The 14,233-nt window shown below is 37.3% G+C and overlaps 1 protein-coding gene across 38 annotated transcripts in view; it reads right to left on the bottom strand.

The window, feature by feature from the left end:
• The window catches only part of MAPK10 (mitogen-activated protein kinase 10), a 454,812-nt gene that overhangs the window by 37,970 nt on the left and 402,609 nt on the right, over positions 1-14,233 (bottom strand). For all 38 annotated transcript variants that reach the window (XM_084973649.1, XM_084973669.1, XM_084973666.1 and 35 more), the window contains 2 exons: positions 8,714-8,896; positions 3,750-3,874 (listed from right to left, as the gene is read on the bottom strand). In XM_084973649.1, the coding sequence (XP_084829775.1) occupies positions 3,750-3,874; positions 8,714-8,896 (308 nt within the window). The remainder of the gene's footprint in view (positions 1-3,749; positions 3,875-8,713; positions 8,897-14,233) is intronic.

Below are 14,233 nucleotides of genomic sequence, written 5' to 3'. Positions count from 1 at the left end.
GCATCTCTGAGACGGAGCTTTCCAGCAGGGGCCCTGCTCACTGCTGGTTGTGAGCCGGGCTCCCAGCACCGGTCCCACCTTAGACAATGGTTCTAGTGTCAAGTCTGGATCCTTTTTCTCATGAATTGAGACATAAAGAAATGTCCTTCTCTAACTCCTTAAGTTTTTAACTGACTTCCTTATGATGACTACTTTGAGTTCTGATGTCTTGGATTTGGCGGCTGAGCCCATGTCCCCACCTCTCTCCTCCCTCCCCAACTTCCTCCCCCACCCCTAGAAATGCAGAACAACCTCCAAAGCTATCAGCAAGACCCCTGCACTCAGCAGCTTTCACAGGGTGCTCGGGTATTTCTGAAAGAAATAAAGCTGTGTTTTTAAAAAATGGTCACATGTCATGTTCTTAAGTGCCCTTTTTACATGCCCCGAGATAGTTAATCAACTCTTCCTTAGCTTGTAGTTCACAAAAATCTTCCTGAAGTCCATCCACATCCCTGCTCCCAGGGGTTGCAGGGTGAGAGCCACTCTTTATCCCAGCAGAGCCTCTAAATTCAAGAACCTGCTAAGAAACAAGGCAACTTGTCCTCGCTGTTTATGGATTTCCGTCCATGGAGCACAGAGAAAACGTTCAATTGGATTCCCTCAAAGAGTCTTGGTTTCTTAAAGACAGTTACAGTGAGGATTTGTAATCCATATGATGTGTCTTTACTTTGGTTTAAATAATGGCACTGGATTCTCTTCTACTTGGCCAGGTAGAGATGGGTGTACATGGGCAAAAAAAGGAAGAAAGAGAAAAACCAACGTCTTACAATCTTGTAAGAACTAGATAACCATCAGTGGCTTTTTCTTTCAATGCAGAGCATTTCTGCAGTTTCTTGCCCCACTGGTCTTTTTCACCAAATATATCTATTCTTCCTAGCATCAAAAGGCAGGAAAAGTCTGCAGGTAAAAAGCATAATAGTCATGATGATGAGCATAATAATTTGTGTGACCTCTACGGCTGCCAAGTGCTGTATGTACATTAACTCCTTAAATTCTCAGAACGCTACGCTGTATGTATGACTCTTGCCCATTCTTAGTTAAGAACACAGAGCTAAGGAAAGGTTGAGAAACGCGACCAAGGCCAGCTAGTAAGTGGCAGAGCATAAGCTGAAACCTAACCCATCTTTCCACACCTGTGACAATGCGTACAACCCAGTAAACTGCATTTTTGTAGGATGCTTCTGTCCTGCTGATAAATATACCGAAACAGGGTTAGAATGCCTTCCAACTGTGTCATGAGAAAGCACTGACGTGAAATGCGGCCCTTGTGTTGCAGTCACATACTTCCATTGCTCTAAAAAGAACTGCTAATAACGCAGGCAGTTGTAACTTCAGAATCTTGATGTACTACTGTGCAAAGAGATCAGCATGAATCCCGACATTTTTTACATTTTCAATTTCACTGATGCGTGAGTCATTTCTTCTCTTTGAGTTCAGACAGCGTTTACATGTTCTTCGCTATTCATTCTGGTACTCCGGCACCTCTGGAAACACAGTAGCTTCTGGATGATTAACAGGTTAGAACACATTTCATTTCTCTACTTTCTTTTTTTTTCCTGAAGACACTGCATGCTCTTGCAGTTTCTCCTTGTATCTCTCTCCACTTGCCTTTAGTTTCTTCCAAAGAAACTTATTTTGACAATATTGAAATGGTTGAGTAAAAGCTTCCAACTGTATCAGTACCCTAAATTTTATCTTTCTATCCTTCGAAGGAATTTTTCATAAAACGTTTGATACTATTTATTAATATGGTGTTACAAATCCTAAGCAACTGTCTCTTTTATAGGCAACATAATTACAAGTGAATTACAAGTGCAGGCTTTATGACTTCAATTAAACTCTAGGCCACAATCCATTAAAAATAGATTATACACATTACATTAGATTTAAGGAAAAATAAATACACCACATGATTTGAACTATCAAAATAAATGAGGAGGAATAATTTCAAATCGTTTGTTTGTCTAAAATTTTTATCAACATAACCTAAAACGTTTTCTTGAAAATCATCAGAGAAAAAATTCTTATACTTAATTTTCACACGTGTAAACCTCATACTTTCTCTCATTTATTTCATTATTTCATTCTACCCCAAGAACATCTTTGAAGTATTTCCCAAGAGTGACAGACTGGGAGTTCCCATCGTGGCTCAGCAGAAAGGAATCTGACTAGCATCCATGAGGATGCAGGTTCATTCCCTAGCCTCGCTCAGTCGGTTAAGGATCTGGCGTTGCTGTGACTCTGGCACAGGCCAGCAGCTGTAGCACTGATTCAACCCCTAGCCTGGGAGCCTCCATATGCCATGGGTGCAGCCCTAAAAAGCCAAAAAATAAAAATTAAAAAAAAAAAAGAGTGAGACACTGGAAGAGACTCTAGTTTCTAGTTGTAAGAATATTAGTTTTTTAGTGTTAAGATCATTAGAAAATAATTAATTTTAGGGATTTTATAAGAATCAAATCAAGTGACTAAAAATTAATCTGATTAATTTCAGCATCATTGTAAAACCACTTAGAAGAACAGATCTTAAAAAAATGTTATGAAGGATTGTCACTCCTCAATTTTCACTGAGATTTTGGAATGCTTAAGGATGGAGTTACCATGAAAATATGCTTTTTTAATACTCTGCCTAAAAGTTTGATTCTGCCTGATTCTCACTCCCAGACTCTAGTGAAGAATGAAGGGATGAGAATTAATGTCAGCTTGAATCCAGCAAGGACGCAGAGGAAAAGGAGCTAAAACAAAGCAAAAATATGCTGGGCCAAGAATGCCTTGGGGTGCAGAGAAGTTCACAAGAAAAAAAACAGAGTATTTCAAATAGAAGATTAAGGAACAAGGCAAACAACATAATTTGCAGGCATTATGTAAAAGAAAATGAGATCACTTAGCACAGGCTTTTGAAGAATTTGAGGACATTTTGATGTTTCTGCGAGAAGTTAACACTGGTGACAGCAGCATTTAAAAGAGGGACAAAGGACATTCCTATTAGAGGACTGGGCAATGACAATACCCTGTGCCCCAAGCAGCCCTGACTCCACACGGAGAAAAGGAAGAAGGCGGAGATATAAGAAAGTGACTGGAGAGAAGATATCAAGTGGTTAAAAATAATTTAAAAAATAAAAAGAGTACGCTTTGCGAAGATTCTTAGCCTATGTCTGAGGTATATCTTACTGTGGTAGTCAGCTTAGAACCAACCTGAAATAGTGTCCTTACTGGAAGGCTGGATTTTTCTCATCTAATTTATGCACGACTTCACAAAGGCACCAATGGCCAGGTAGGAGTTTTACATAATCTAAATCTTCATAGTACCGCACTTTATTAACGGCAGGTCTTACGAAGGGAATGGAGGCAAAGCGACTTAGCCTCTGTTGCATCATTACATTACTACTATCTTCTGTTGCTTAGTTTGTATCAGGGAGGCTGATAATTAAACGTAAAGGATCAACCGACAATGGTGACAATTTAACAAAAACAAATGGAAGTGTTTCGTGGACAGCCAAGGTTTGATGGACTAAATCACTGCCTTTCACAGGAAATCCTGAAAAAGAAAGGCAACTTAACACGCAGGCAGAAGAAAATAACTTACGACTTAGAAATTTTATGAAGGCCCTGAAGTGTTTAATGGGTTCTAATTCTCGTTCAGTTTTCATCACGGCGTGCCCAGTCACCATAATGCGTTTGCGGAAGGAAAATAAAATGAGCCTAAAGCTTACCGCCTCCACTTCAGCAGGGTCGTACCAGACATTGATATACGGATGCTGTAAGGCGTCATCCACTGATATCCTTTTTGCTGGGTCAATCACTAGCATCTTTGACAACAAGTCCCTGGCTTGGCTGGCTGAAAGAAGGAATGAGAAAAAAATTAGCAAAATTTTGTCTTTGGCAAGGAAGATTTTTGGAGGGAGAAAAAAAACCCCAAACAAAGATCAACTATTACCTTCCTTTCAAACATCAGGTAACTTCACCAAGTGATTAGGGAAATGCAAAATGAAACAATGAAATAATCTTTTATCCATCAAATTTGCCAAAAATAAAAGTTGGCATAGTATCCACCGACACAAGGTAATTTCATTCATGTACCTTGATAGAGTTTTCTTAGATTTTTACAGATTCTTCCAAATTTGGCTTATCTATTAAAATTTTAAATGTGAACACCTTAGAGCCCAACGGTGCCACTTTTAGGTTCATAGACTAGAGAAACAATCACACATGTTCATGAAAAGCCTACAGAAAGGATGTTCACTGTGGCATTGGTCAAGGGTAAGAACATTTTAAACAGTCTGAATTTCCACCTGTGGAGCATCCAAATGGCTACGGTACAAGCTACCACTGACTTGCATTTGGCAGTTTAAAGGAAAGAGATAGATGTGTAAGTACTCACTTGGACATGGTGTTAAGTGCAAAAGAAATTTACAGACTGATCCCCAGATCTTGGTGCCAACTGTATAAATCTGTTCCTTGCCAATAAAAGAACAAACATTTCCCATTCTCCCCATTTATGTGCATAAAAAAGGTCTGCAAGAATAATCAACAAACTGAAAATCACAGTTACCTCTGAGGAGAAGAGAATAGGTACGTACACCGCTTGCATAAGTAACAATAAATTTAAAAGAATGAAGTTTTTAAAAAGGAAACAAAATGAGTGTATACCACTCATTTAAAACGTTTCTGTTGTGACGCAGTGAACATGAACCCGGCTAGTATCCATGAGGATGCAGGTTCGATCCCTGGTCTTGCTCAGTGGGTTAAGGGTACTGCATTGCCATGAGTTATGGTGTAGGTCACAGAAGCGGCTTGGATCTGGCTGTGGCGTAGCCTGGGAACTTCCATGTGCCGAAGGTACAGTCCTAAAAAAAAAAATCAAAAAATTAATTAATTAATAAAACTCTTCTGAGCTGGGAAATGCGATAAAGGAGTGTTTAGAGAGAGGCAAGGAGGTTGGGGTGATGTGTGAGGATGGGAGACATGATGAGCCTTTAATGGGAGCAGAAGCTTTGAGGACCGAGAGGAGGGGACAGATGTGGAAGAAAGACTTCACAAGGCCTAGGAGCCAAGCTGATGTGGGGGATGTAGTTTAGTTTCTAAAACACACATTGTGTGCCAGGTACAGTGAGAGACGCTAGGGATACAGAGAAATCACCAGGTGATAATCAGCACGTGCTTTTCCTTAACACTGCCAAAAGAACCTCAGCTTTTAATGTCTAGAAAGACATAAAATTTTACAGAAAATACAGACTCAAACTGATTTGGAAGTTCTCGTGGTGAAAATATTCAATTTATTCTAAACATATGGTAAAACTTCAAATTAAGGAAAGCAAAATCTAAACTGGTTTGCCAAATGAGCAAAAAAGGAAATGTGTTTGAATCCATGGATATGGACCAATTTTAATGATCAATTTTTCTGATTATTACAGAAATATGTTAATTAGTTTAAAAATTTGGAAATTGCACAACACATAAAATCCAGAAAAACTAACCTTCCCTCCATCTAGAGGCAATCACTCTCATTATTGATGTATTCTCTTCTGGCCTTATATATTTTTTTCAGAATTTTGATTAAACTGTAGTTAAAATGTAGCAATCTATTTTTTCACATGTGTATGACAGTATTTCTTGCACTGTTACATGTTAATAAAAATGCTTTTATGTTTCTATATAATATACCTATTTAAAAATCACTAGTTAAATTAGAGTGAAAGTTTCTTTATTTCTATTAGTCCTTCTTCTGGGAATCTCAATTCAGAGATTTAAATTCTGCTACTTCCAAACGGACATGCTGAAGCCCACAAGAGTCACAAAAGTACAGAAATGTACATTAATTATCAGTATTTAATCTTTTGTTAACCATTCTGTTGTGACCTAGCTTGGCTGTTTTTGTTTACTTCATTAATTCAAAGATCTCTTTGACGTGTAGCTAATTTTGGACCCAGACTTACACACTCCTGCAGGTTCTCCCATCAAACCCACCCACATTTCTGCTCTTAGAAAGGAGGGGGTTGGGATGTGTTCTTCCTCAACAGGGGCATGCAGGATGCAGGTTCGATCCCTGCATGTCTGCAGTAACACCACATCATCTCACTAAGAAACAATGACCAATGCTGCTTGTAGGGAACAAAGTGAGGAAGAGGAAAAGTTTTCAGTTCCTAATCTTATGGTCTATCATTTACAAGTTAAATGTTTCACACTCTTTAACAAGAGAAGTCTTCCCTTTGATTATCTGTATAATTATTTATATTTTGCTACTTTATATTAAAATTATAATTTAAAAATTGAACATATGTAAACTAGTATTTTAATTTTGTATTTTAAAACATGACATAATTTTAAAAGGTTACTTTCCATTTACAGTTATTACAAATTATTGACTATAGTCCCCATGTTCTGAAATACATCCTTGAGCCTATCTCACACCCAAACAGTTTGCACCTTCTACCCCCTCACTGCCATGTTGCCATGTTACCCCATATTTGGGGTAAAACTCCTACTGGTAACCACTAGTTTGTGCTCTATATCTGTGAGTCCATTTCTTTTTGTTATATTCAAAGTTTGTTGTACTTTTTAGATTCTACCTATAAGTGAAATCATACAGTATTTATCTTTCTCTGTCTGACTTATTTCACTTAGTATAATGCTCTTCAAGTCCATCCATGTTGCTGCAAATGGCAAAATGTCCTTTTTTATGGCTGAATAGTATTCCATTGTGTACGTTTGTTTGCAAAAATAACATAATTGTTCTAGTCAATTATTTGCAAAAATCTAGTTTATTATTTGAAAAAATTATATAAGAAATGTTATGAGGGACTGCTATACCTCAGTTTTCACATCTTCTAGTTTATTATTTGCAAAAATAATACAACTGTAGAGGAATTAATTAAAAAGCAAAAAAAAGGAGTTCCTATCGTGGCGCAGTGGTTAACGAATCCGACTAGGAACCATGAGGTTGCGGGTTCGATCCCTGCCCCTGCTCAGTGGGTTAACGATCCGGCGTTGCCGTGAGCTGTGGTGTAGGTTGCAGACGCGGCTCGGATCCTGTGTTGCTGTGCCTCTGGCGTAGGCCGGTGGCTACCACTCTGATTAGACCCCTAGCCTGGGAACCTTCATATGCCACGGAAGTGGCCCAAAGAAATAGCAAAAAGACAAAAAAAAAAAAAGCAAAAAAAATAAACTCAGGAAAGTTGGAATTATATCATGAAGCACAGTATTTTACTTAATAGTTTCTCTACAAGTGCTGTCATTACCTCAAGTAATTTAATCACGGCTTTGTGGTCTCCATTTTGTTACACTACAGGTGTCAATAAGAAGGGGTGACCTTTGCCTGACGTATCAGTTAGCATCATAAAAACATAAACTCCTCAAAATCTCCACTTGGGGCATCAGGGCTTCTTCAATCCGTGTATAGGCAATGTTGATGTTAAAGCAGTAAATGGAGTAATAATTCAGTCTGTTGTCACCCGGGAGCCCACAGAGGTAACTGAAGGAGGAAACCCAACTGTGCAACAGAAGTGTCGTGGACACAGAAACAATGCCGTACATTTGAAACCCACCAGAGGAACGTTTGGAGCCGATGATAAAAGACCCTGAAAAGTTGGAGCCCACATTTCCATTTCTCTGTCTCCTTTAAGTCTATATTAGCTATAAATTATGTCTGGAAGTTAAATCTGTAGCTAATTAATTGTCTATTGAATATTTGGGGTAAAACTTCAAAAGCAGGTATCCTTTGTTTTTTTGGATAATGTCTAGATAAATCTAAAATAATAATTACTTTATTATTAATAAAGACGTATATATGCACCTGTCTTTTGTATCTAATAGTTACTGAGAATTTACTGTGAGTCAGGCACTGTTCTAAGTGCTTGACAAACTACTTAGTCAACTAATTCTCCCAATGACTCTATAAGGAAGACACTTTCTATCTTTTGTCAAAGGAGGTGCAGAAAGATGAGATAACTGGCCCAGTTCACACAGATTTTAAGAGAGAGGATTTAAGCCCAGGCAGAGGGAAAAATCAATTTGCTTTGAAATCACATTCTCTGAAGGGTCCTAAATTAAAAGAAGAACATATATATTACATTTTTTACATCGTCAAATGTATTCCACGTCTTCAGTCCCGTAACAAAGGCATTGTGATCCCCATTTTGTGGGATAAGAAATTAAGACCTGTTACAAAGTTCCCAACAGCAGACACAGTATTTTTATACTACTTATTAATGAAAGTGTTTATACTGAACACAAAACATGTAGGTAAAAATCTCATTTGTCACCTAAAATGAAAAAATGGTGGTTAAGCCTTCTATAAAATACAAATGAAAGAAAACGCAAACATCTATAGCTCCAAGATTTTATAACTAAAAACTTGTGTTGAAAATACCTTCCAGTTAATAAAAAGAGTTGGAATAATTATTTCAATGTATATTACATTGGTCTCTTAGAGTTAACACCGCAAAATAATTTTAAGATTCTAAATATGTCCAAGAAACAGTTAACCCGCATCCCTGCCACACACTTTATCACTCTCCTTCTCTCTGAACAGCCAGACAATTTTAAAAACCCTGGCTACTCTCCATTGGTAGCAAAGACCTCTTAAAAATACCTCTCCTTAAATTGAGGGAGTTCAGGTTTTCTACGAGAAGTGTCTACGAGAAGTTCTACAGTTGTGAACTTGACCTGAAAGGCTTACCTTTGAGTTTATTGTGCTCGGAGTCCGCTGGGAAGAGGGAATCTGGGAAGAGCTTGGGGAAGGTGAGTCCTGCGTACTTGGGTCGATTCTCCACATAGTTTCTTACCGTGGGTTGTAATTTCTTCATGAATTCTGGACATGGCGTTCCCAGCTGCTCAATTACCTTGTTCCACTGGTCAATATCTGAGAATTGAATAGTTAAGGACAAAAAGAAGTGCAGGCCACTAGCTCTTGCCTTTCCCTAGTTGGGAGACTAACTGCTTCTCAGAATCCTGGGCACACAGAGGGGGTTTAATAAACAGCAAAGGACAAAAATATAAAATCGGATCTTCAGGCAGTGAATCTTGGAATTTTAAATTCACTTTTGGAACATACACACATTTGGAGAACTAGCATTACTTAAAAAAATAGGATCTCATGAAATAGCATTCAGGTTGTAAAGATGAAAAGGTATTTAAACAACACAAGAAGAACTTCTTACATTGAGCTAAACCTCTACATAACTATGTGACTTAGAAAAAATATAATGACACATAATAATGTTAGGGTGAAATTACCTCAATTGTTTATTTTCTAAAAAATGACAAATGAACAAATATTTTATGATTCGTTTCCATTTTTCTTAAATTCCTTTTAAGATTCTATTTCTTCCTTTATCAAATAGGAAATTTCATCATCTGTTAATGTTCTCCACTCATAGGCACTACACATGGGATCTAAGCAATTTCTGATGATAAAATAATCCACTAATTTTTCACCAAGACTTAAAAAATTCTATTTATCAATGTGGTTGCAGTTTCATACCTATTTTCTTACTTCTGATAATAGGTAGCCTGCATTTCTGAATATTATATTCAATGACATGTGAGGGTAAACATAGGATCTTCAATTTAAGACAACATATTTCATCCAAGTGCATGTGCTTCAAAAGTATGTTAAGCATAGGGACTTCCACAAGAAAAATATTACCTTTCTATGAAAACTAATACTTTCCAAAATTGGGGACATCTTTGACAGACATACCCACTAATTGAGATTTTCTTTTTCACCTGTCATTGACATTTGATCTGTCAGAGCCTTGAGAATGATAAATACCCACCCATGAAAACACTGAAAGGCCAACTAAAAGAAGCTGATTTCAAACAGATTACCTGGCCATGTGTCAATGAATAACAAAGGCCTTAGAAATTCTTTTTTTTTTTTTTTTGTCTTTTTGCTATTTCTTTGGGCCGCTCCCGTGGCATATGGAGGTTCCCAGGCTAGGGGTCCAATCGGAGCTGTAGCCACCAGCCCACGCCAGAGCCACAGCAACGCGGGATCCGAGCCGCGTCTGCAACCTACACCACAGCTCATGGCAACACCAGATCCTTTAACCCACTGAGCAAGGCCAGGGACCGAACCCGCAACCTCATGGTTCTTAGTCCGATTCGTTAACCACTGCGCCACGACGGGAACTCCAGAAATTCTTAAATCCAAATCCACAGGCAGTGTTTTTTCCTATGCTGCTATTCTTCCGCAACCCCATCTTCAGTGTAAAGCCAATTAATTCATTTCTGCTAATGTAATTTGTAAGTTCAGGAGAACTTACCATCATATTACGTAACTGAGATTTGCAAAATCTTTACCCCACCTATTCAATAGGGCTGGGCTAAAAAAGATGGGCTGTCCTGACAAAAGATAAAATTAACTGTATTTAGCAAAAATAAATACACAATGCAAACAATGCAGACTAGTGATTAAACAAAGATAAAATCAAGCTAATTTGCAAATTATCTTCCAGTTCCCTTATAATCTGGCTGAATAAAATTTAAACTATTGCATGTCCTCTCAATTATTGGGATGAAAAAATATATGATCATGTAGTATCAGAAAATGAGGTGAGGTTGGGGAAAACCAAAGAACATTCCTTTACAAAATGATAGGAATAATTAAACAAGACATGTTTCAGTAAAAATTTATCTAAATTGCTATGTGCATAAGAATACAGCAGTAAGTGAAATTAGAAAGAAAGAAACTAAAAATGTTAGAAATAAAGAAACTAAAAAAATTACAAAAGATTAGAGTTAAAGGTTAACTTGTAGACAAAAACTTTTGTTAGTATTATGGCTACAAGTAAGCTAGAATTACCTAGAGACGTTTAAATAGAAAATCATTAATACAGTCAAATAAATCTCAATGCTTACATTTTAAATTATCAAAAGAGATCTACTCTCTGATAAACTTATCATGCTCTAACGAGCCATCATTTAATCATTGATCAAACTTCTCCAGACTTCTAGAGACTTGATGTCCAACTAAAAATAAGGGCAAAGAATATGTCCTATTTGTAAAGGAGTCTTTTAACAAAGTTGGCAAAATACTCTCAACATACTATTATATAGTAGTTACATGTAGCTAGCATTTTACAGCTATTTAGTTAAAACATGAGTTGCTTTTAAAGTAACATTCCCAAAACAATTACATGGTACTTTTATAGCAAAGCTGAAGGAGAGTCAAATATTCAGGAATTAAACAAGAACTATTAAAATGTTCCTTATTACAAGTTATAATTATATTCTATAGAAGCACTCAGTACACCTTCAGGTAAAACACTACTGTGGTCCTTGATGGAATGGTTTACAAAAACAAGGGAGGAGAGAATCTTTATTATTGTCAGTGAAATAGTTGAATGCTCTTACTGAAAATACATGATACAGTCATCTTTAAAATTGTGTGCCTTTATTTTGACCAATGCATTTCAAGTTCTTTCTTCCTACAAACATGACTAGTATACTTAAGTGGCAAGTACTTGTTTTCCAGATGGTCACAGGATTGTATCATAAACAAGTACATCCAATATACTTACTTAACCACATGGTTTTTCTTTGTAATCACAATTAATCAAATATAAGCCAACACTGGAAGTAACATCTCCAGGGTCCAAATCCATTGCTTATTATGAGGATTCCAGGAAGAATAAGAGCAAGTTTGGAACTGATGTGGTAAAAATTGCTTTAATTTGGCCATAAAATTGATGGTATGTTTGTCACAGGCAATTTCTCCTAAAGAATGCCTCTGAAACTGCCTCCCTAGCCTATTAGGTCAACATACTCACATAAAACAATTAATTTTACTAGTATTCTAAATGGAAAATAAGGTGATATTTTTAAAAGAAATTTGTAAATCATATTCCACAATAATTATATTTTTTAAAAATACATAAAATATTAACTATATTTTGTGATTATGTGTTGTCAACATAGTAAATATTTTTTAAAACAATGGCAAACATTATTTTTTGTAAAAGGATTTCTTTGCTTTAGAACATTAATAAGTCATCATTTTCTATTATGTGAATAAGAATTGGAGAATATTTACAGATTCCAGCCTGTGTAGTTATCAAAAGAGCAATAAATATATATTTTTAATATTTTTATTTACTATTTCAGAAATTATAGAATTATCAAAAATATTTAATGAGGAGTTCCCGTTGTGGCGCAGTGGTTAACGAATCCGACTAGGAACCATGAGGTTGCGGGTTTGGTCCCTGGCCTTGCTCAGTGGGTTAACGATCCGACGTTGCCGTGAGCTGTGGTGTAGGTTGCAGACGTGGCTCGGATCCCGCGTGGCTGTGACTCTGGCACAGGCCGGTGGCTACAGCTCCAATTAGACCCCTAGCCTGGGAACCTCCATATGCCGAGGGAGCGGCCCAAAGAAATAGCAAAAAGACAAAAAAAAAAAAAAAACAAACTTAATGAGAATTGAAAAATAGCATTTAATAGGAATTATTTGACAATTTCCTCATCTAATTCTAAATTCACTATATAAAAGACAGCCATATTACAAAATGTTTGACTTTACTTTTTAATTTTTTTCTTTTTGGCTATGCCCATGGAATATGGAAGTTCCCAGGCCAGGGACTAAACTTGCACTGCAGGTGCGACCTGTGCCACAGCGGCAGCAACACTGGATCCTTAACCTGCTGCACCACATGGGAGTTTTCCAAAAGTTTGGTTTTATAAACGGAGGAGGATGATAAGACAAAGTGCAGACATTGGCTATTATTCATGTCTTCAAAACATTTTAAAAGATGAATAAAACAAAGGAAGCATGGATTACAAAAATGATTATCTGAAATCCTAAGATTGAAAATTATTCCAGCTAATTTTCATCAATTAGCTAAGAACTTAATGTTCTTCCTTTATGTTAACTTCCTTGGTTGAACAACTTTCTAAAATATATAACAAACTGCTTTGAGCCTAATATATGAAAAAATGCCTTATTATGTTCTGATTATTTGGGGTCATAATTTATACTATGTATGTTTAAGCCTTCAGGAGCTACTGAATGGAAACATAAGGAGTTGTTCAATGACCTCCTCCTATTATGCCCTGTGAATTACTATATCTTCTTGTTATGTTTTTTCCATCATTGATTACTGTTTATGATAAATATGGTTTCCAAGATTGACAGCTTCATGAATTCAGCCTTGCTTTCTATTTTTGCTCTAAGCCTTATGTTCAATATTTTGAGTAAAAATTTTCTGGCATCTACTTGCAACTTAAGGAATATCACTGTTTTTCGCCAAATTCTTAACTATGTTTTTAGAGATAATATTATCTAAGAGCACTGACTGTATAGAAGAGTTCCAGAGAGGCTATTTTACCTTTCCAAGACAGCCAGCTGCCTGGTCGGCACTGTGCTGAGTGGTCTTGTGTGGCTTAGTGTTGGCCCTCTAGGAAAGAACACTTTAATCAGTTAGTTATGTCTGCAACAAACGTGTAAAAAGGAAGGGGAGGTTCTCGTGACACATGTTAGGCATCATGATAAAAAAGCGTGGTTTCCAAATCGAATACTCACAACATAGGGAACTTACAAAAACACAGGTCACCCCTCTCCACAGTGATGTGCGCGATTCTGAGTCCACACGCCGGGGGCACCTATCACCAAGAAACACCAATGGTAACTGCAACCCGGGGGCCCCTGGACGACATTTGAGAAACACTAACAGGGAGTTTCCGTTGTGGCTCAGTGGTTAACGAATCTGACGAGGAGCCATGAGGTTGCGGGTTCGATCCCTGGCCTCGCTCAGCGGGTTAAGGATCCGGTGTTGCCGTGAGCTGTGGTGTGGGTTGCAGATGCGGCTTGGATTCCACATTGCTGTGGTTGTGGTTTAGGATGGCGGCTATGGCTCCGATTTGACCCCTAGCCTGGGAATCTCCACATGCTGCTGGAGTGGCCCTAGAAAAGACAAAAAAAAAAAAAAAAGACGAAAAGACAAAAAGCCAAAAAGCCAAAAAAAAAAAAAAAAAAAAAAAAAAAAAGAGAAACACTAACAATCAAGTGAATTACTCAGTCCTGATTTAAGAATAAAGTAGTAGCATGTTTCAGTTTCACACACAAGTTAGAACAGGGTCAGCTTCCCCAAAAGGTTATTCTACACCTCTTTGCTATGGAAAACGTCAGGGTAGTTTACTTGGAAATATTTCAGGGAAAGAAAAATCCTAATATTTGTTTGTTTGCCCCATGTCACTTTCCTGA

This window comes from Sus scrofa, chromosome 8 (genome assembly GCF_054392235.1).
Source record: "Sus scrofa isolate SSC_HxYL_T2T_F1_AM1 chromosome 8, Sscrofa_HxYL_maternal_Yorkshire_Landrace_v2.0, whole genome shotgun sequence".
In the NCBI taxonomy this organism is placed as follows: domain Eukaryota; kingdom Metazoa; phylum Chordata; class Mammalia; order Artiodactyla; family Suidae; genus Sus; species Sus scrofa.
This window is presented reverse-complemented; position numbering and strand designations above follow the sequence as displayed.